The following is a 24243-nucleotide window of genomic DNA, read 5'->3' as shown; positions in this document are numbered from 1 at the left end:
GTCCAAATTCCTTGTAACATTCTCCACCATGGCTGCATAAAAAAAACAAAACCTGAACTGGTACCAGGCCTAGTACTCAGTCTTGGGCATTTAGTCTTTTGATGATGGAAAATGGATCATCGGGATACTCTAGCCGATGTGACCAGCCGATGGTTGGAATCAGCCTCAGAAAATCTCAACGACCTTCACAGGACAACCAAGTTTATTAAGTAATTTCATTCATTCATTCAATAGTATTTATTGAGCACTTACTATGTGCAGAGCACTGTACTAAGCGCTTGGAATGTACAAGTCGGCAACAGATAGAGACAGTCCCTGCTCTTTGACGGGCCTACAGTCTAATCGGGGGAGACAGGCAGACAAGAACAATGGCAATAAATAGAGTCAAGGGGAAGAACATCTCATAAAAACAATGAGAAATAAATAGAATCAGGGTAATGTACATCTCATTAAACAAAATAAACAAAATAAATAGGGTGATGAAGATATATACAGTACAATTTCCAGAGTCCAGATCTATTGATACAGTCAAATGCTTTAGGGAAGGTTGATTAAAACTGAATAGAGGTCTTGCTGGTGCTCCTTGCACTTTCCTTTTATCAGACCGACTACAGGGAGGATTTTAATGTCACGGGGCTGCCCTCCCTCTGGCCTGAAGCCGGCCTAGTGTGCTCATCCTTTTGCACAGTAGTACCTGGTCTGGGGGACTCTGGTTAGGACCTTTCAACAGTGGAGCATTGTGAGATGTCTCAGGAGTTGCCTTACTCTTATCTTTCATTTCTCTTCTTGCAGGAGGTGCTGTTTTGCAAAGATATGACATCTCTTTTTTATGGCATTTGTTAAGTACTTACTATGGGCTAGGCCCTCTACTAAGCGCTGGGGTAGTTACAAGCTACTTAGGTTGGACACAGTCCATGTCCCACAAGGGGCTTAAGGTCTTAATAATCCCCATTTTGCAAATGAGGTAACTGAGGCACAGACAGGTTGAGCAACTTGCCCAAGGTCACACAAGTGGCAGAGTCGGGATTGGAACCCAGGTCCTTCTGACTCCCAGGCCCGTGGTCTATCCACTAGACTACGCTGCTTCTCTTACTTGATTTGCATCTCACAGCTAAGGTTTCTACAAGCCTCTCATTGGAATCATGATGTGCTGCAACATGTTGCTGATTCAATAATCTCTTTAATCTCTGAGTCATCTGAATTAAATCAACGTTGGATATTTTGTCTGGCCAAACCCAAGGTCTTCATGGCTGCCTATAGAACTCTCATGAATAAATACTGGTTTGTTAAATCTACCAGAAACTGTGGTGGATGTTTCTTATTCCAGAAGATCTGCTGTAATTTTGGTTAGTCATATGGAAGTTGCATTGGTGATCATGAAGAGGTGATTGGAACATTCGCTGAGCAAATTTAGACCATGGCTATTTACTTTGCCAATCCTCAATCAATCAACCAATGGTATTATTGAGCACTTACTATGTGCAGAGTACTGTACTAAGCGCTAGGGAGAGTATAATACAATAAGAATTGATAGAAGTGTTAAGTGCCCACAGTGACCTTACAATCTAGAGAGGGAGACAGACATTAATATAAATGATTTATGGATATGTTTATAGATTTTAGGGGGCTACGGAGGGTGAATAACAAATACTCAAATGATGATGTAGGTGAGAGGGGAAACTGGGGAAAAGAGATCTTACTTGGGTAAGGGTGGGTAAGGCCTCTTGGAGGAGATGTGACCTTAATAAGGTTATGAAGGTGGGGAGAGTAGTGGTCTGGTGTACATGGAGAGGGAGGAAGTTCCAGCCCAGAGGGAGAAGATGGAAAAGGGGTGATGTTAGATAATGTTTTTAGAAGAAGTTGGAGACCCCTCTCTAGCCCCCCGTCTGAATCTCCTGGCCAATGACCAGGCCGGAGAGGCAGACTCCAGCATTGACCATGGCTGCTAAATTTTCCATCCTATAAGGTCCAGTTCTTTTCTTCACTACTAAGGTGTCTCAGCACCAATGTGTATGAATTTGTATATTAAATGATTAAGTTTACTCTTTCATCCTGATATACTTTTACTTCCACCTGTTATATCCCAGGTCTTCGTGCTCCCAATATTATTTCTAAATAATGTTACTCTGCCTCCCCTTTTATAATGCAAACTCCTTGAGGTCAGAGAATACCCTGCTTTTGTTCTACTCTTCCAAATGTTTAGTACAGTGCTTTACATACAATAAGCATCAAGAACCTCCACTGGTTGCCCATCCACCTCCAAAGCAAACAGACTCTCCTTACCATCAGTTTTGAAGCATCGATCACCTTGCCCCCTCCTACCCCACCTCGTCACTCTCCTACTCTCCTACAACCGAGCCTACACACGTTGCTCCTCTAATGCCAACCTACACTCTATATCTTGTCTCATCTATCCCACTCCTGAACTCTCGCCCACGTCCTGCCTCTGGCCTGGAATACCTTCCCTCTTCATATCCAACAGACAATCACTCTTCCCCTCTTCTAAACCTTATCAAAAGCACATCTCCAATAAGAGGCCTTCCCTGACTAAGTCCTCTTTCCCTTTTCTTCCACTCACTTCTGTGTCAACTACATTTGCTCCCTGTATTCATCCCTCCTCCCAGTCCCACAGCACTTTGTACATATCTGTAAATTATTTGTTTATATTTATGTCTGTCTCCCCCTCTAAACTGTAAACTCATTCTGGGCAGGGAATGAGTCTTTTATATTGTTATAGTGTACTCTCCCAAGAGCTTAATACAGTGCTCTGCACTCAGTAAGTGCTCAATAAATACAGTTGATCAATTGAATAAACATCTTTGATTGATTGATTAGTTGATTACAATCAGTTTGTCAGATACTGGCCTCCCAGCAATGAGTACTTCTGCTATAAATTGAGATTGTATGGTTGAGGATAGGGACTTTCACATGAAGGGAAGGGAGAGTTGTTAAGGAATCCAGAAGAGGAGTAACAGCATGGGATAGGTGGAAAGGGTCCAGAGTCAGGAGCTCTCTGAGAGCAACCAACAGTTTTGGAAGCTGAGGAGATAGAGGAGGAGTTGCAGGGTAGGAGGTTAAGGTCACAGTGGCCTAGTGGAAAGAACACAAGCCCGGGAATCAGAGGACCTGGGGCCTAATCCCCTCTCTGCTACATATATGCTGGGCTCTGTGTGATCTTGGATAAGCCACTTCACTTCTCTGTGCCTCAGTTAGCTCATCTGTAAAATGGGGATTAAGACTGTGAGCCCCATGTGGAACAGAGACTGTGTCCATACTGAATAAACCCCATATAGGACAGGGATTATGTCCATCCTGAATACCTTGTATCTACCCCAGGGCTTAGTACAGTGCCTGGCACATGGTTAACACTTAACAAATACCATGAAAGAGAGAGAAAGAGGTAATTCAGTGTTTGTGAAGTTAGCAAATAATGCCATGTCTGTGGATAATGAAGCTCAGGATAGATCCAAGTTGGTTTGTGTGACTGATAAGGTCAATCAATCAATCAGTGGTATTTATTGAGTGCTTACTATATACAGAGAGACACTTGGGGCAGTATGACAGAGTCCATGGACATGTTTCCCATCCACAAGAAACTTACAGTCTAGAACATTAAAATAAATTACAGACAGGGGAAATGGCAGGGCAGAAGAATATGTACATAAGTGCTGTGGGGTTAGGGGTTAGGCGAATACCACGTGCTGACAGGATGCAGATTTAAGTGCCTAGGCAACATAGAGGGGAGGGTGAATAGGGTGAATAGGGGAATAGGGCTTAGCCAGGGATCAACAAAGATGAGAAGTGTGTGTGAAAGAAGATGGCTAAGGGACCAGCTGAAAAATAATTTGTAGGAAGGAAGGGGGATTCGAGGAAGGAAAGTCAGTGAGTACAGCTTCTCAATTCATCCACTCATTCAATCGTAATTATTGAGCACTTACTGTGTGCAAAGCACTGTACTAAGAGTTGGGAAAGTACAATACAACAACAAATAATAATGTTGGTATTTGTATTTGTTAAGCGCTTACTATATGCCGAGCACTGTTCTAAGCACTGGGGTAGACACAGGGGAATCAGGTTGTCTCACGTGGGGCTCACAGTCTTAATCCCCATTTTACAGATGAGGTAACTGAGGCACCAAGAAGTTAAGTGACTTGCCCAAAGTCACACAGCTGACAAGTGGACGAGCCGGAATTCGAACCCATGACCTCTGACTCCAAAGCCCGTGCTCTTTCCACTGAACCACGCTGCTTCTCTGACAAATATTGACATTCCCTGCCCATAGTGAGTTCACAGTCTAGAGTGGGGGAGACAGACATCAATACAAACAAATTAAATTACAGTTTTGTACATAAGTGCTTCGGGTCTGGGAACGGGGAAGAGCAAAGGGAGCAAGTCAGGGTGATGCAGAAGAGAGTGGGAGATGAGGAAAAGTGGGGCTTAGTCTGGGAAGGCCTCTTGGAGGAGATGGGCCTTCAGTAAGGCTTTGAAGCAGGGAAGAGTGGTTGTCAGATCAAAGGAGGGAGGGCGTTCCAGGCCACAGGCAGGACTTGGGCTAGGGGTCTACAGTGAGATAGGCGAGATCGAGGCAATGATTGGATCACTGACTGAGAAAGTTGCCCAGGCCTAAGTGATTCCAAACTGCCACAGCCTACTGACATTGGAAATGCGGTGAAGGCAGAGACAGAGGCTTCTTCTCCCTTGGCGCCCGTTGGGCAGGACAGGTCTGGCAGCTTCAGCATTGGTATACTAGGATATACTAGACCCCCTTCCTCCTATCTCAATTCCCTCTACCTTCAAGCCTGCAAGCTTGGGAACGGATGCCAGGGTCCTGGGAGCAGGCTAGCTTGAGTCAGCACTGGACAACGGTTCCTTCTTCCTGAACTCTTTAGACTGTGAGCCCGTTATTGGGCAGGGATTGTCTCTGTTGCCGAATTGTGCATTCCAAGTAGTTAGTACAGTGCTTTGCACATAGTAAGTGCTCAATAAATACTATTGAATGAATGAATGAATCATTATTTTATCACTGCTCTTCTCTCACTCCCTTCTGCATTGCCCTGTCTTGCTCCCTTTATTCATCCTCCTCTCACAGCACTTCTGTACATATCTGTAATTCATTTATTTATATTAAGATCTGTCTCCCCCTCTAGACTGTAAGCTTATTGTGGGCAGGAAATGTGTCTGTTGCTTGTCATATTGGACTCTCCCAAGTGCTTAGGACAATGTTCTGCACACACTAAGTGCTTAGTAAATATGATTGACTGACTGACCCCTATTCTCCTGGAATGGAGTGCCGGAGTGCTTATGGACTGAATAATAATAATGATAATAATAAAGATAATAATGGCATGAATTAAGAGCTGACTTTATGCCAAACCCCGTGCTAGGCACTGTGGTAGATCCAAGATGTTGAGGTCCCCTACAGAATTGATATTCCAAGAAGTGGGGCAAATAGATATTTTCTTTCCATTGTACAGACGAGGAAACCAAAGCCCAAGTGACTTAGCCAAGGTCGTCTGACTCCCAGACCTTTGCTCTTTCCTCTAGGCTACACTGCCTCCTGAAATGCTTCTGTATCCTTGATGGGCCCAGCCTTTCCGGGGGTGCTGCTGCTCGTGGCTTGGGAGTTTCAGGACTCTGTCACCACACTTCTGGGAAGGGATATGTCTGAAAGCTTTCACTGTTCAACATCCTGGGTCCTATTACAGAAGACATAGCCTTTAGCCGTGCCCTCTTCCCTAAACCTGGAGAATTCATTAAAATGGACCACCTCCCAACCCCACCCCCAGATACACCAGGTCCCCAGGCAACAGACCTAATGAAAATTAGTGTGAAACAAATGAAAGGATCTCTTTGAGAGCATTTTCCATGGCTGGAAAAAGTCAAGCTGACTTATTCTGGTTTAAGGTGTACTTTTCAAGTTGACATATTCCTCTCAATTTTTTTCAGATCCATTAGGAAAATATAAAAAATGCAAGATGCAAAATGATCACGGACAAAACACTGTTATCTTCCCCCTGGTATATCTAGGTACTGGTCAGTTTTCATGCTAAGGGAAATCTCCACTGAAAACTGACTCAGAACAGCAACATACATTTTTAGACTATGTAAGTAAAAATTATTAGGAATTCCTCTCTTACCATGTATTTCATATTGCTGGATGACGGATTCACCTCTGATCGCAGCTTGTTGTGCATTTGCACACAGTCCTTGATGAATTCCTCATTTTCTATATCAGGTAAAGGACTAGTTTTGTATCCCTTACCGGAAGTGAAGAAAACCAAAACAGTCATTAGCACAATTCTGGCTTCTGCTATCATCCAGTGCCTCAAATTCATGATCAAGACTTTGAGAAGCTGATGAAGAGGCTGTTTGGATTGCAAAGAGATTTCTCTCACATACTGTGGAAGTAAACTTTAAAGGATCAAACCTGACACAATCAAGAGGAAGTCGTGGTTTCTAGCTCATCCTCCCTACTCTGCATTATCCTGTCCCAGTGCCGCCCCACATTCCCCTCCCCCAACTCAGGCCCCGCCCCATCACTCCCATCCAACCACTTCCTACTCTTCAAGCCTCCCCACCCCCCAACACCCTCCCCACACCCTCCTCAGCCAAGTGCGGCCTGTGGAGCCCCCACTCCATCGTGTAAAATCTTCCCTTCATCCTTGACTGACTCTGACCCAGTCACTGCTGCCCTCCTCCGTCACTATTTGGCTGTCCCCAAATGACACAATCTCTCCTGCCACCCACTCCGGAGTTGGGGCACAGGAGGACCTATTTTGTCTCACTCCCCAAGACTCACTGGGAAAAAGGGAGGAGTCTGCTCCTTCATGCTCCCCAATGCCGCTTTTATACCATCCCACCTCCCCCCTCCCTCTCCCTCCCCCATATCATCTGCCTCTACCACCTACTCCAGTTACTAGTCACGGTCATCTACCAACCCCCAGATTCCTCCTTCAACTTTCTGAACCAGGTTGATCCCATTCTCACACTCCTTCTCTTAGAAGCAGCATGGCTCAGTGGAAAGAGCCCCAGCTTGGGAGTCAGAAGTGGTGGGTTCTAATCCTGCCGCCACCCCTTGTCCTCTGTGTGACTGGGCAAGTCACTTCACTTCTCTGGGCCTCAGTTCCCTCATCTGTAAAATGGGGATGAAGATTGTGAGCCCTACGTGGGACAACCTGATTACCTTCTATCTCCCCCAGTGCTTGGCAAATAGTAAGTGCTTAACAAACACCATTATTATTATTATTATATATTGATCCTTGGGGACTTCAATATCCATGTAGATGTACCTAACAATCCTGCCACTGTCCACCTCTTCTCATTCCTCAACTCCAGTGACTTCTTGCTCCACCCCACCTCATACACTCACCAACTTGAGAACACACTTGTGATTGTTCATTCTTTACTCTCACCACCTCTGAAATTCCTCTATCAGACCACGGCCTCCTAACCTGCTGTCTTTCCCATACAATCAGCCCCCACAAATCTGTCCTGGTCCCCCACAGAATATTCCAGTCTTTTGATTCCTATCAATATTCTAAAGCCATCATGCTCCATTTGGTCTTGTACAAGACGACTGACGGTCCTGTCTCCGTTTTATCCCCTTCCAATATTGTACTAGACATCCTGTCTCCCTTTTATCTCTTTCCTGGGGGAGATCAATCATTTAAGTTTGGGCAGCAACGTGTCAATTACGTTACCTTATATGGACCACTCCTAAGAACTGGGTTCTGATTGGAGGCTGGAGTACAGGTAACGCAAGGGGATTAGGTAGGATTTTGTGCGTGCTGGAAGAGTTGCAGTCCCGTAGAATGCGGAAATGCTCGCAAATAAAGGTATCGGGTTCCGTTGGCTCAGGGCTGTTGGTCACTCCTACCCCCCTGGGGTGAATGGGCGGTGGCCACTTTTCGCCCTTTCCTGCTCCTCGGCTCACTCTCTTCAATCTGTTCATTTCTGCACCAAAGTCACGAAACCCTTTTACGCGATTGTGAGATCAGAGTCATTTCTCTGATAAATTCCCTAACAGTTTCCATTCCCATATTACCCCTTCTTGACATACAAGTCGTCACCCTTAACACTACTCTCTCCACTGAACCCAACTCCGTTACATCCCTATCCCTCCACCAATCTCATGCCACTAACCCACAATGCTGTATCGTCCCCAAAGTATGCTTCCTCCGCGCCCGTGGTAGAATTGTGAAGCATTTTTGGAAATTCAGACATCTATCTGAAGTGGTCCACCTTAAATTCATTCTTACTTTAATTCTACCTTCTCCTCTGCTTGACAACAATATTTCTTCTCCCTAATTAACTCCCATTCCCACTGCCCTCTCCAGCTGTTCCAGACGTTTAACTTCCAATTTAAACCTCCTGTACCTCCCCATCCCTACCACCTCTTTCCCCTAATGACCTACCCAAACACTTGATTAACGAAACGAAACTAACAGTTGTAGTCTTTCTAAAATGTTCCCTGTTCCTCTCCAGTCCCCACTCCACCTCCACCCTCTTGACTCTCCCAGTATTCCCAGGAATATCTCAAAAAGACATCTCTCACCGCCTCTCAAATTCTACTCCCTCAACCTGCACTTCTGACTCTATCGCTTTATGCGTTATTAAAATGCTTCCCCCCTCCCTTCTTCCCTTATTTGACTGCCATCTTCAATCACTCACTTTCCAACGGCTTCTTCGCCACTGCTTTCAAACATGCTTAAACATCCCTGATCTAAAAAACAAGCAAACAACAAAAAAACCACCCTGACCCCACGGCTCCCAACAGTTATTGCCCTATCTCCCTCCTACTATGCCTCTTCAAATTCTTTGAGTTGTTTACATCCACTGCCTCCATTTCCTCTCCTCAAATTCGCTCTTTGATCCTCTCCTATCTGGTTGCCGCCCCCTTCACTACAGAGAAACAGCCCTCTCTAAAGTAACCATTGATCGTCTTTTCATCAGCCTCAACTCCACCCTAATCCTCCTCAACCGCCTGTCTGGCTTCAAAACTGTGAACCACTCCCTTTCCTGGAAACATTATCTAATCTTGACTTCACTGATATTGTCCTGTCTTGGTTCTCTTTCTCTCAGAAGGCTCTCTCTTCAGCAGTCTCCTCTTCTGCCTCTCACCCTTTGATGGTGAGGTCCCTCAAGGCTCAGTTTGGGGTCCTCTTCTCTTCTTCTACACTCACTCTCTTGGAGAACTCATTCACTCCCATGGCTTCAACTACCATCTCTGTGTGGATGAATCTGCATCTCCAGCAGTGACCTCCCTTCTTTGCAGCCTCTATATTTCCTCCTGCTTTCAGGCCATCTAACCCACATGTCCTGCCAGGACTTCAAACTAAACCTCTCCAAAATAGAACTCACCTTTCTACCCAAACCCTGTCCTTCCAATGTCTTTCCCATCACTCTAAACAATATCACTATCCTCCTTATCTCACAAGCCTGAAACTTTGGCAGTATCCTCATCTTTCTCATTCAACCCACATATTCAGTCTGTCACCAAATCCTGTCAGTTCTACCTTCACAACATCTTTAAAATCTGCCCTTCCTCTCCATCCAAACTGCTGTTATGCTGATCCAAGGCAAACCTGCCTTGACTATGCATCTGCCTCCTCATGGACCTTTCGGCCTTCTATCTCTCCCTGCTCCAGCCCATACTTCACTAAGCTGCATTTTTCTAAAAAAAATTCAGTCCGTGTCTTCCCACTCCTCAAGAACCTCGACAGCATAAGACTCGAAAGCATAAGACAAGATCTCTACTCTCCAGTAACAGTAGAAGCCACAAAACTTTCTGAACACCTGTTTTGTGCTGAGCACTGTGTCAAGTGCTGAGATAAGTGCAAAATAAGTGAATTCACAATGCAGACACAGTCGCAGTCGCTGCTCCACATTAGGATCAGAGTCTCCCCAGCTCGTCCCTATACAGCCTTTAAGGCCCCTCAGATGCTGTCTCCCAGGATTGCCCAAGGATCCAATCCAGCTCCCCAATCTCCATCTTAAGCCTGGTTCCTGGGGTGAGAGAGAGGGTGGGGGCCCTCGCTCTCTTCCTTGCCACACTATGATTGCTGTATTCCAAGGAGGAGGAGGAGGGAAGGGGCAGTTCTGCACATAAGGGCTGGCCCTGCCCACCTATGCAATATCATCATGCTGATCCAAACACTTATTATGTTCCTCATCTACTGCATCAGCCTCCTCTCTGACCTCCCCGACTCCTGTCTTTCCACATTCCAGCCCATACTTCACTTTGCTGCCTGGATCACTTTTCGTAAAAAAGATTGGTGCACATCTCCCCACTCCTCAAGAATTTCTAGTGGTTACCTATCCACCTTGGCATTAAACAGAAAGTCCTTGCCATTATATTTAAGGCACTGGATCACCTCTCCCTGTCCTGCCTTATCTTGCTACAACCTAACCTGCACACTTAGCTCCCCTAATGCCAAATTACTCACTGGACCTCGATCTCTGGCTACCATTTGACCACCTCCACTCTCTGGCCTAGAACTCCTTCCTATTTGTAACCGACTACCAGTCTGCCCACCTTCAAAGCCCTACTCAAACCACATCTCTGCCAATCAACCGATCATATTTCATTCAATAGTATTTATTTATTGAGCGCTTACTATGTGCAGAGCACTGTACTAAGCGCTTGGAATGAACAAGTCGGCAACAGATAGAGACAGTCCCTGCCGTTTGACGGGCTTACATATTTCTTGAATGCTTACCGAGTGCAGAGCACTGTACTAAGCACTTAGGAGAGTCAACCATAAAAGAGTTGGTAGACATATTCCCTGCTTATAGACAAGCTTATAGAGGGGGAGGCAGATATTAAATATAATTTAATAATAAAGATAAATGATTCATAAATATAAATACATAAATAAATGAATATTTACATAAGTGCTGTGAGACTGAAGGAGGGGTGAATAAAATATACAAATCCATGTATAAGGGTGAGGCAAAAAGGAGTGAAGAAAAGGAAATGAAGACTTGGGAAAGGCTTCTTGGAGATTTGCTTTGATAAGGCTTTGAAGGAGGGGAAAACGATCATTTTTCAGATATGAAGGGGGAAGATGTTCCTGGCCAGAAGCAGGATGTGGGCAAGGGGTCATCTGTGAGATAGGTGAGATAGAAGTAAAACTTTCATTCATTCAATAGTATTTATTGAGCGCTTACTATGTGCAGAGCACTGTACTAAACGCTTGGGATGAACAAGTCGGCAACAGATAGAGACAGTCCCTGCCGTTTGACGGGCTTACAGTCTAATCGGGGGAGACGGACAGACGAGAACAATGGCAATAAACAGCGTCAAGGGGAAGAACATCTCGTAAAAACAATGGCAACTAAATAGAATCGAGGTGATGTACAATTCATTAACAAAATAAATAGGGTAACGAAAATATATACAGTTGAGCGGACGAGTACAGTGCTGTGGGGATGGGAAGGGAGAGGTGGAGGAGCAGAGGGAAAAGGGGAAAATGAGGCTTTAGCTGCGGAGAGGTAAAGGGGGGATGGCAGAGGGAGTAGAGGGGGAAGAGGAGCTCAGTCTGGGAACGCCTCTTGGAGGAGGTGATTTTTAAGTAGGGTTTTGAAGAGGGAAAGAGAATCAGTTTGGCGGAGGTGAGGAGGGAGGGCGTTCCAGGACCGCGGGAGGACGTGACCCAGGGGTCGACGGCGGGATAGGCGAGACCGGGGGACGGTGAGGAGATGGGCGGCAGAGGAGCGGAGCGTGCGGGGTGGGCGGTAGAAAGAGAGAAGGGAGGAGAGGTAGGAAGGGGCAAGGTGATGGAGAGCCTTGAAGCCTAGAGTGAGGAGTTTTTGTTTGGAGCGGAGGTCGATAGGCAACCACTGGAGGTGTTTAAGAAGGGGAGTGACATGTCCAGATCGTTTCTGCAGGAAGATAATAATGTATAATGTTGGTATTTGTTAAGCGCTTACTATGTGCCGAGCACTGTTCTAAGCGCTGGGGTAGACTTAGGGGAATCAGGTTGTCCCACGTGGGGCTCACAGTCTTAATCCCCATTTTACAGATGAGGGAACTGAGGCACTGAGAAGTTAAGTGACTTGCCCACAGTCACACAGCCGACAAGTGGCAGAGCTGGGATTCGAACTCATGAGCCCTGACTCCAAAGCCCGTGCTCTTTCCACTGTGCCACGCTGCTTCTTAGGAAGATGAGCCGGGCAGCGGAGTGAAGAATAGACTGGAGCGGGGCAAGAGAGGAGGAAGGGAGGTCAGAGAGAAGGCTGACACAGTAGTCTAGCCGGGATATAACGAGAGCCCGTAATAGTAAGGTAGCCGTTTGGGTGGAGAGGAAAGGGCGGATCTTGGCGATATTGTAGAGGTGAAACTGGCAGGTCTTGGTAACGGATAGGATATGTGGGGTGAACGAGAGGGACGAGTCAAGGATGACACCGAGATTGTGGGCCCGAGAGACGGGAAGGATGGTCGGTGATAGAGAAGTCTGGGAGAGGACCGGGTTTGGGAGGGAAGATGAGGAGCTCAGTCTTGCTCATGTTGAGTTTTAGGTGGCGGGCCGACATCCAGGTGGAGACGTCCCGGAGGCAGGAGGAGATGCGAGCCCGAAGGGAGGGGGAGAGGACAGGGGCGGAGATGTAGATCTGCGTGTCATCTGCGTAGAGATGGTAGTCGAAGCCGTGAGAGCAGATGAGTTCACCGAGGGAGTGAGTGTAAATGGAGAACAGAAGAGGGCCAAGAACTGACCCTTGAGGAACTCCAACAGTTAAAGGATGGGAGGGGGAGGAGGCTCCAGCGAAGGAGACCGAGAATGATCGGCCAGAGAGGTAAGAGGAGAACCAGGAGAGGACAGAGTCCGTGAAGCCAAGGTGAGATAAGGTATGGAGGAGGAGGGGATGGTCGACAGTGTCAAAGGCAGCAGAGAGGTCAAGGAGGATCAGAATGGAGTAGGAGCCATTGGATTTGGCAAGAAGGAGGTCATGGGTGACCTTAGAGAGAGCAGTCTCGGTAGAGTGGAGGGGACGGAAGCCAGATTGGAGGGGGTCTAGGAGAGAATGGGAGTTAAGGAATTCTAGGCATCGATTGTAGACGACTCGTTCTAGGATTTTGGAAAGGAAGGGTAGTAGGGAGATAGGACGATAATTGGAGGGGGAAGTGGGGTCAAGAGCGGGTTTTTTTAGGATGGGGGAGACGTGGGCATGTTTGAAGGCAGAGGGGAAGGAGCCCTTGGAGATTGAGTGGTTAAAAATAGAAGTTAAGGAAGGGAGGAGGGCAGGGGCGATGGTTTTAAGAAGATGAGAGGGAATGGGTTAATAAAGGGGTGCTTAATACAGTGTTCTGCATACAGTAAGCATTCAGTAAATAAAACTAATTGATTAGGGATAGTTAGTTAATCTAGCTGTAAATGATGTTGTGTCATCCACTCCTATTATTCCTATTAGAATGTAAACTCCTTAAGGTCACCGACGTGACTTTTGTTTCTATTCATTCAATAGTATTTATTGAGCACTTACTATGTGCAGAGCACTGTACTAAGCACTTGGAATGTACAATTCGGCAACAGATAGAGACAATTCCTGCCCAATGACGGGCTTACAGTCTAATTGATCGTATTCCCCCAACCTACTTCAGTGCTTTGCTTGGAGAAGGCGCTAAATAAAGGCTATTGATTGATAGATCATCTCAATGGGTTCTTGCTCTCTAAGTGACAAAAGCAGAGGCTGAGGGGCAAGATGCCTAGGTTTTCAATGGAAGAATCATATAAAACACAAACACATATGATATTACTTAGCTCTTGCAAGCACTAAAGGCAAAAATAAATTAAGAAAATGGCCACTGGAGAGGCATCGGTGCCAAGAAATCATTTCTGGAGATCAAGGAATCACTGTGACTGCCAAATAAAATGCCATGTTAAGTGGGCATTTCCAAATATATGGAAATTTGGGGTTTGATCCACTTGATTAGCTTTACTTGATCTTTTTTGTTTTTTCGCTTTTTACATAGGCTTTTTGATGTGGCTGGAATTTGGGGTGGGAAGAATCCATGGGAAAAGATGATACCATAAAAAAGCTGCAGTGATTATCATTTGATTTAATCTTTTATTTGAAATCAACGGGAGCTCTGAGGGGCTAGAATGAAAAGACGACTGTAAGGGTTCAGAAACATTTAGTACATTTCCTTTTGTAGAGACTCCATTACTTTGTTTTTCTTTACCTCTTTTGCAGAAATTCAGATTTCAAATGAAATAACAACTCATACTTGATAATTTCAGAATGGAAGTAATTAGCATTTAGAAATGGCAAGCAAATATTCCACACACTTTGATGTCACAATCATTAGAAATTTTTATTTGGATAACTACAGATTTAAATGAGAAAATCTGTGGATACTAAAATAATTTTCCAGAACAACAGAACAATCCAAATAACCACCACAGACCTTGATGGTATGGTGACTTTACAGAATTTGGCTTTTAAATAAAATGAAAGGCATCTTAACAGGTGAATTCTAATTAATGTCACCTGTTGGAAAAAAAGCAATAGAATACTGATAGAGTGATACTAAAATAAGTTACTACATACTATAACTGAATTCTAGAATCCCTATTGGTTTTAGCTTGTTTCAACTCAGAATTGTAAATCCTGAACCTTTTCAAATTATTGAACCCATAAGACCTGGGTTAGATAAATAAATATTTATTTTTGAAATGAATAAATATTTATCCTTGGAAGTACTGAATCTAAAATAAAATAGTTCTCCCCAAATTCAATAGTTTTGAAATGATGACATCAGCTTGTCATTTGTATTTCATTTTAAATCTAAAAGTAAGATAGGCCTCTTCAATTTTAAAAACAAGCGTTTAATTGAAGACAGGCAAATCCGTGGTGATATTTAATATTCAATGACAATTTACATAATCCATTTTCAATTGTTAATGAAGGTGACAATGTTGCTAAAGGAGAGTCAGAAGCAAAATACATTAAACTGACTAGTTTAAAGTAATTTTTCCTTGATAAAACACACCTATGCAAGAAAAATGCTAATCATATTCACTGCAAAATTTCTATGACTGCCAATCTGTTTATCTTCAACAATCTTACTGCTTCATTTTTAATCCCAAACTTTCTCTACCTTCTATCTCTTCCACATTTAGAACTCTCATTGACTTTAAACAGACCTCTGATGTGGAAGACATATCTAAGGATGTGAAAGAAGAGAAAGATCATTAACAGTTTCTAATTTGTTACTAATTACTTTCTTAATGTTATATTCGGAAACTTACGGTAAAGAAGAACAGAAATTAAAACAGTGAGGCCTATTGCTAGGAATCTAAAAAAACACATGGCGATGCAGGTAGGATCACATGTAATTGGGCGAGGAGTCTCCCATTTTGGATACCACCAATATGGATAACCTAGAAACAAAGGATAAGTTATAAGCATGATTTCACATCAACTATACAGTACATGAAGTGACTGAGTTTTAGATACATACCTATGTTTTTATCACGTTCTCGATTTCCTAGAAAGAGAAATAACACACTTGAGTGTACTATGAAAAAAGCGATTCCGCTTCGGTTCATCTCATTTTTTTCATTCGAAGAAGATACCATGGACGCTGATGTCCCCCTATGAGTTTGTGTGTGGCTGACACAGCCAAAACGGGGCCCTTGGGTTTGCCACACTGTGCACACAAAAGGGAGGTCCCAGTTGTGCTGTCGAGCTTAATGTCTGCAGCCCTGGCTGTGGTTTTCACTTTTAGTAACAGTTGTGTCTCCTTGTCTCAAAGTTCAAATCTTGAACAATTGTTTTTCAGGTAAATATTAACTATTTAAGCCTGAAGAAACATGCAGAGAAACTTTGAAAGTCTATAATTTTTCAACCGTGGGCAAGAAACAGGCCTACCAATGCTTTTGTACCGTACTCTCCTCTGCACACAGTAAGCGCTCAATGAATACCATTGAATGTCAATTAGACCTAATCAGAAATAAATTGAACAAAGCCTTTTTCAAAGGGGAAGCAGGGAAAATAAATGACGTTCTACATAAAGGACCCCAGGAATTGAGGTGAGGAGTAGACCTCTCTGTGGGTTTACTGGAAATTAAGCACAGTGAGACAATCAGAACAAATGTCTAATTTTGCTTTCAACAGATTGATAATATTTAACAAGCCGCATGGCTCAGTGGAAAGAGCACGGGCTTTGGAGTCAGAGGTCATGGGTTTAAATCCCGGCTCAGCCACTTGTCAGCTGTGTGACTGTGGGCAAGTCACTTAACTTCTCGGTGCCTCAGTTACTTCACCTGTAAAATGGGGATTAAGACTGTGAGCCCCACGTGGGACAACCTGATTCCCCTGTGTCTACCCTAGCACTTAGAACAGTGTTCGGCACATAGTAAGTGCTTAACAAATACCAACATTAGTATTTAATGATCATCTACTGGGTGGAAAGCACTGTAGTAAGCACATGGGAGAGTGTGATAGAGTTAGCAGAATATTACTGCAAGCCTCAAGTAGTTTACAATCTATTGAGGACAGGCATCAAAATAATTTACAGAAATGAGGACGAAGTAGATACACACACGAGTTACAGCTTACACATTACAGTGAATACCTAGTACAGTGCTCTGCGCACAGTAAGCCTCCATTAAATTCCACTGATTGATTCATTTCATGTATTCAAAAATTCTAAGGGAGGTTCAGGGTACAGAAGCATATAGTTGGTGTAGAAGTGTGGCAGGGGTTGGGGGAGGACAGTTTGAGGGAGATGTAGAACCTCAGGGGATGAGAAATTGATCAGGGAAGACTTCCTGGGGATTACATTCAGGGAAGAAAAATCTTAGGAGGCTCTCAAAGTTAGTGAGGTAATATTCTCTTTCATTTTCAGAAAGGGTACATATGAATACTAGCAGCAAGGAGGGAAAAAGTTACTAACTTATGTTAGATACATTTGATGTCAATCAATCAATTAATGGTATTTATTGAGTGCTTATTGAGTGCTAAGCACTTGGGAAAGTACAATGCAACAGACATCATACATCTGGATTGAACTAAAGGTTTTATAATACTTGAAAAGAATTTGAAATATCCAGGAAGATAATGTCTAAGTACAGTTCTCAAGATCCATTACAGGCATACCCAACAGTGATGTCATGTTTCTCCAAAATGAGATTTATTTTCAATGGCTATATGATGGTGTACTTTTTATCACAGAAATGCATGCAATTTAAGCTTCATTCCAGAATCATCCCCAGCATTATGGCCTAATAATAATCAATTTATGACCCACATGGGGCTCACAGTCTAAGTAGGAAGAAGTAGCAGTTTCCTTACCTGTAAAAGGGGGGTGAAGACGCTAAACTCCATGTGGGACATTGACTATGTCCAACTTGATTGGCTTGTATCTACCCCAGTGCTTAGATAAGTGGCTGGCACATAGTAACCACTTATCAAACACCATAATTTAATATTGCACATGGTATTTGCAAATTAACAAATTAACAAATACCAATTAAAAAAGAGAAAAGGTATTTAATCCCTATTTTGCAGCTGAGGAAACTGAGACACAGACCAGTTACACACAGGTCACACAGCAGGCAAGTGACGTAGCTTGGATTAGAACCCAGATCCTCTGACTACCAGACTTGAGCTCTTTCCCCTAGGCCATGTCGCTTCTAGGCTTTATATCCCAAATTCCATATACTTGGGAACTTTGGATAAAGCATTAAAGATCCTTGGCTGGAAAACACAAAATTATAGAAAGGCAACTGAAACGATCATGAAGATAAAGCAGCCTCAGAGTGAAAATAGACTAAAAAGTTTAGGACTTTTTAATCTGCAAAGATGAAAGCTGGAAAGAGGCCTGACAGAAGTCTACAAAATCATAACGGGTGTGAACAAAGTGAAAACAGAATTGTTGTTCACTAAATTCCACAAAAAGGTAACATGAATTGAAGTTTCAAAGAAACATGTTTTCACACATTTGATTTTTGATAAGCATATAGAATTTAGTGCAGAAAATTGCACAAACATAATAATAATAATGATGGTATTTGTTAAGTGCTTACTATGTGCCAAGCACTGTTCTAAGCACTGGGGTAGAACCTAGGTAATCAGGTCATCCCACATGGGGCTCACAGTTTTAATCTCCATTTTACAGATGAGGGAATTGAAGCACAGAGAAGTTAAGTGACTTGCCCAAGGTCACACAGCAGACAAGTGGCAGGGCCGGGATTAGAACCCATGACCTCTGACTCTTTCCACTGAGCCATGCTGCTTCTCATAAATATCATTAGCCTTAGGAAAGATGTGGATAATTTATGCATGCTAAAGATTCAAAAAAGGTTTAGAGAGTTTCATTAATAATATGTCCCAATGGGTTTTTGGAAAGATATACTAGGGATATTAGAAGGTATAACTATAATCATTAGGAGGGAAATGATCACACTGCTTCTTCAAGGGCTATTTTGGCTGTCAGAAACTAAATACTGGACTGGATAGATCAGAGATCTGCCAGTATGTCATATTTTATGTCCTTAAATAATACATAAATTTGAAAACACAAAGTCACTGATTTAAGAAATATCACAGAAAAATGACCAACATTTAAATAAATTTACCCACCACTTCAGTATTTACAACATATCGGTTTCAACTTTTTAGTCGACAATAGCCTCCTTTATGGCAGGATCCCCAGAGCATGGAGGATGAAGAGGATGTGCATGAAAGCCTTAGGAAATGGGGGAAAGCATTTTAAAATCTGCGATGGACGGCAGGGGGAAGTTGAGGAGAAAGTTTAAAGGGGGAGGAGACAGAGTGGGAGAGACCCAAGGGTCACCTGAGAGAGGTCGACATATACATTTACTTCCAGTGAAGTAAAAGTCTGCTATTCTAACGGGGAACCTCCCTAACTCAATATACAAACATGAAGGTACTCATTTATAGCCTTAAGTAATAATTCTGTATAATTCATGTAAAAATATGGGTAGCTGACACATAGACCATTGTTCCTATAAGAAAATTGGTTTCAACTCACATCATATCCACTTACAAGACAACTGCAGGAACCAAATGTACATAAGTCAAAGGAATGCATTTACTTATATACACATTTATAGACTATATAAATATACTATATTTAAAACAATGTGCTCAATTTAATAATATGATGCATAATAATTGATATTTCCAACTCTTCCCTCATTTCTTCATCCAAACTGTCATTACCTAGAACCAAAATAAATCATGGGGCCTATAGGCAAGATACCAAGACTTAATGAAAAGCATCTGTATGCAAAATTGGTCTTCAAGCTATTAATATTTGAATGGGCTAGACAATATGTGAAAAAGTTTCCAAAGTTTCCTTCCCCAAATAATCCAATATCTTTTTTCCTCTTCCCTGCTACTTCTTTTTTACTTACGACATTGTTTGTCCTGACACGTGTCCCCTTCTTCACATTGACTGCACGGTGATCCACTTTTGTAAGGACGTGCACCAGTATTTCCTCTGTAAATACGGAATGAAATTCACCTGTTACACGGGTATCAATGGCTACCATTTAGATCACGTATTTACATTTATGAATATGTCAATGAATTCATTTTGCTTATATACTCCAGGAAAACAGATTTACAGAAAGGCTGACTTCCAAAGGAAATAAGTCTCCAGCTGTTCATTCAATCATTTATTCACACTCCTTCAAATGCTTAGTACAGTGCTCTGCATGCAGTAAGTGCTCAATAAATACAATTGAATGAACAAATTACCTCAGCTGCATAATGATATGCCCCCTCCTTTCTTTAGGCAGTCAATCAATCAAGAGTATTCATTCATTCATTCAATCGTATTTATTGAGCACTTACTCTGTGCAGAGCACTGTACTTATTAATTGGAAAGTACATTTCAGCAATAAAGTCTTACTATGTGCAAAGCACTGTTCGAAACTGTGGGGGGAAAACATTCAAGTTGAAGAACAAGGGGCAGTTTCAAGGGGGGCCCACAATCTAAGAATGAGGTGGGGTGAGAAGAGAAAGGGAAGGGTTGCTAATAATACTAATAAGGAAAGGCAGAATAATAAAAATGCAAAAACGACCTGAAAGACTCTCAAATCTCCCCCCCCCCAGACTGAAAGCTTGTTGTGGGCAGGGACTGTGTCTGTTATATTGTTGTATTGGACTCTCCCAAGTGCTTAGTACAGTGCTCTGCACACAGTAAGTGCTCAATAAACACAGCTGATTGATTGATTACCCGCTTGTCTCCCCCACCAACACAGTCATGCACGTAATTGATCAACCCATCATATTTATTGAGTGCTTGCTAGATGCAGAGTCTGAGGCATCCCGGCTCCATAATATTAGAGGACTAGGATGTTTAATACAGTGCTTTGCACTAAGTAAGCGCTCAATAAATACTACTGATTGGTTGAAAGACAAATTACCCTTCATCTATGACTCTTTTCTGGCCAGCGGATTCCTCCTTGCCACCTCTAAGACCTTGTTTCCCACCCCCCTGCCACTCTCTCTTAAGAAGGGTTCCCCATCCCTGACTCACGGGAAGGAATGGAGGAGGAGCTTCCTTACTCCCCACTCCACCCAATGTTGTTCTTGTTCTCTCCCACCCCCTTTGTCTTACCTTTCCTTCCTCTGAATCCACCTCACTCGCCTATACCAGCCTCTATAGCTGTCACCCACCACCCTCCCGATCCCACCTCTGCATTTCTCCCTGACTTTGACATCTTTCTCTCAATCCTACTTTCATTCATTCCATTCTTCTACTCAGATTCTCGGGGCCTGCAGCCTTCATGCTCATCATCTGTCCTGCATGACCGGTTCCTAGCCCCAGCCCGCTGGGTCTTCCCCGTCTAAGAGATCAGTTGCCCGTTCCCCAGCCAACAGGAATCCCGTCGGCTCCTGCTCCGGCCCAGGAAGGGAGAGGAAACCCCTGCAGCATGAGGCTTTCTTGATGTTCAAAGTGTTGGGAGGGGGTGGCCGTGGCTGCCGGTCGTTCTTGGGCCTGTTGGACTGAACCATGAGGAGCCTGATATTATGCTCCTCCAGCCCCAGTGCCCTACTGTTTTCACTGCCGTCCTTAATCTCTTATACTGTTTGACATTTTTACTGTTGGTCTTTAGATTGTGAGCCTTCTGGGGGTCAGGATTCAGGCCTAATTTTTCCTCGGCACATAATAGGCACTAGATAAATACTATTATTACTCTACCAGTCCAAAAAACCGTTTCCTTCCACTTCTCGATATGTATTGACCCACTTCAGCCACCTAGCAGAGTGGACATATACTGGGATCTTATCTTCAGACAATGCTCCATGTCAATCGGTCAGTGATATTTATTGAGTGTCAACCATGTGCAGAGCCCTGAACTAAACACTCTGGGTGAAGATTCATCTGATAGAGACAATGATAGCTTAGCAGCAGCAGATGATGATAGCTTAAAAAACTGAGATGGTACAGAATATTTATGTCCAGATTTCCCTCTCACCACAGACCATGATCCTCCCATCTCACACATCCGTAACCTTGGCATTATCTTTGACACATCTCTCTAACACAACTCATACATTCAATCTGTCGAAAAATCCTGCCTGTTCTCTGTTCATGACACCTCTAGATTCCGCCCTTTCCTTTCCATCCAAACTGCTACCATGCTGATTCAAGCATTTCCTGCCTTGACTACTGCTTTGCCTCTTCGCTAATCTCCCTACATCTCTCCTCTCTCTAGTGTATATTTCACTCTGCTGCTCAGATCGTTTTTCTGAAAACATTCGGTCCATGTCACCCCACTCCTCAAAAATCTCCAATGGTTGCCCATCCACTCCTGCCTTAACAATTCACCATCGGCTTTAAGGCACTCCTCTTTCTCTCACACCTAACCTCAACCAACTTCAAGCAACCCAATCCACACACATCACTCCTATGATAACAATCTACTCTTGGCACCTCAATTTCTTCTCTCCCGCTACTGACCTCTTGCCCACATTCTTCCTCGCCCTTCATATCCAATGGTCCATCACTCTTCCCACCTTCAAAATTGCCCTAAACTCACATCTCATCCAAGAGGTCATCCCACACTAAACCATTTATTTCCCCTATCCGCCTTCCCCTCTGTGTACACTAAGAATTTGGCTGTATACTCCTTCAAGGACCTTGACACTCACCTAAGCCCCATGGCTATAATCTATTACTTCCCCATCCCTAATCTACTGTTAATATTCATCCATTCATTCAATCATATTTATTGAGTGCTTATTGTGTGCAGAGCACTTTACTAAGTGCTTGAAAGAGTACAATTCAACAGTAAACAGACACATTCCCTGCTCACAATGAGCTTACAGTCTAGAAGGGTGGGGAAAGAAATATAAATAAATGAATTACAGTTCTGTACATAAGTTCTGTGGGGCTGGGAGTGGGGAAGAACAAAGGGAGCAAGTTAGGGCGACACAGAAGGGAATGGGAGAAGAGGAAAAGGGGTTTAGGAAAGGCCTCTTGGAGGAGACATGTCTTCAACAAGCAAAAGCAACATGGCATAGAGGACAGAGCGTGGGCCTGGGAGTCGGAAGGTCATGAGTTCTAGTCCGGGCTCTGTCATTTGTATGACCTTGGGCAATTGACTTATCTTCTTTGTGCCTCAGTTACCTTAACTGGAAAATGGAGAATGAGTCTGTGAGCCCCACAAGAAGCGGAGACTGTGTCCAACCCAACTTGCTTGTAGCCACCCCACTCCAGTAGTACCTGGCAAATAGTAAGTGCTTAACAAATACCAATATTATTATTATCACTGTTATTCTTAATAAGGCTTTGAAAGGGTGAGAGCAATTGTTTGTCAAATTTGAGGAGGGAGGGCATTCCAGGCCAGAGGCAGCACATGGGTGAGGGGTTGGTGGCAAGATAGACAAGATCGAAGTACAGTGAGAAGGTTAGCATTAGAAGAATGAAGTGTGTGGGTTGGGTTGTAGTAGGAGAGTAGCGAGGTGAGGTAGGAGGGGGCAAGGTGGAGGAGTGTTTTAAAGCCAGTGGTGAGGAGCTTTTGTTTGATGCAGAGGAGATGGGCAAACACTGGAGTTTTTTGAGAAGGGAGGAGATATGTCCTGAACATTTTTTGTAGAAAAATGATTCAGGCAGCAGAAGAAAGTATGGACCGGAGTGGGGAGAGACAGGAGGCTGGGAGGTCAGCAAGGAGGCTGATGCAGGAATCCAGGCAGGATAGGATAAGTGATTGTATTAATGTTTAGAAGGCGAGGAAAGGGCAGATTTTGGCAGTGCAGTGAAGGTGGGACAGACAGGATTTAGTGATGGATTGAATATGTGGGTTGAATGAGAGAACGGTGTCGAGGATGACACCAAGGTTATGGGTTTGTGAGACAGGAAAGATGGTGGTGACATCTAGAGTGATGGGAAAGTCGGGAGAGGACAGGGTTTGGGTGTGAAGATAAGAAGTTCTGTTTTGGACATGTTAAGCTTGAGGTGATGGGAGGTGTCTTGAAGGCAGGAGAAAATGCAAGACTGCAGAGAGGGAGAGAGATCAGGGCTGGAGATATAGATGTATCATCTGCATAGCAGTGGTAGTTGAAGCCATGGGAACGAATGACCCCTCCAAGGGAATGGGTGAAGATGAAGAATAGAAGGGGACTCTGAACTGAGCCTTGAGGGCCCCCCACAGTTAGGGGTGGGAGGCAGAGGAGGAGCCTGCGAAGGAGACTGAGAATGAACAGCCAGAGAGATAAGAAAATGAGGAGAGCACAGTGTTAGTGAAGCCAAGGCTGGATAATGCTTCCAGAAGGGGGTGGCAAACAGTGCCGAAGGCAGCTGATAGGTCAAGGAGAATTAGGATGGAGCAGAGGCCACTGGACTTGGTAAGAAGGAGAACATTGGTGACCTTTGAGAATACAGTTTCTTGGAGTGAATGATGGAAGCCAGATTGGAAGGGATCAAGGAGAGAATTGGAGGAGAAGAATTTGAGACAGCAGGTGTAGACAACTTGCTCGAGGAGTTTGGAAAGGAATGGTAGAAGAGAGATGGGGTAATAACTGGAGGGAGCCAAGGGGCCAAGGGAGGGTTTTTTTAGGGTGGGGAGGCATGGGTGTGCTTGAAAGCAGTGAGGAAGAAGGCACTGGAGAGCGTACAGTTGAAGATGGCTGTTAGGGAGGGAAGAAGGGAGGGGGCAAGAGATTTGAGTAGGTGCGAAGGAATGGAGTAGGTTGCACAGGTGGAGAGGGTGGATTTTTAGATATCTGTCTCCCTCTTTAGATTGCAATCTTCTCAGAGTC

At 43.9% G+C, this 24243-nt stretch overlaps 1 protein-coding gene across 2 annotated transcripts in view; it reads right to left on the bottom strand.

Moving 5' to 3' along the window:
• Window positions 1-6146: 6146 nt before the first annotated feature.
• The window catches only part of LOC100092964 (GLIPR1-like protein 1), a 31199-nt gene continuing 13102 nt past the window's right edge, over window positions 6147-24243 (bottom strand). Inside the window, exons 4-7 of one of the 2 annotated variants that reach the window (XM_029078562.2) lie at window positions 19386-19471; window positions 15464-15490; window positions 15252-15383; window positions 6147-6257 (exon numbers count right to left, since the gene is read on the bottom strand). In XM_029078562.2, the coding sequence (XP_028934395.1) occupies window positions 6244-6257; window positions 15252-15383; window positions 15464-15490; window positions 19386-19471 (259 nt within the window). In that variant the 3' untranslated portion in view covers window positions 6147-6243. Of the gene's footprint in view, window positions 6258-14288; window positions 15384-15463; window positions 15491-19385; window positions 19472-24243 lie in introns of those variants that run through there. The other variant, XM_029078560.2, reaches the window with a different exon arrangement.

This window comes from Ornithorhynchus anatinus, chromosome 14 (genome assembly GCF_004115215.2).
Source record: "Ornithorhynchus anatinus isolate Pmale09 chromosome 14, mOrnAna1.pri.v4, whole genome shotgun sequence".
NCBI lineage: Eukaryota > Metazoa > Chordata > Mammalia > Monotremata > Ornithorhynchidae > Ornithorhynchus > Ornithorhynchus anatinus.
This window is presented reverse-complemented; position numbering and strand designations above follow the sequence as displayed.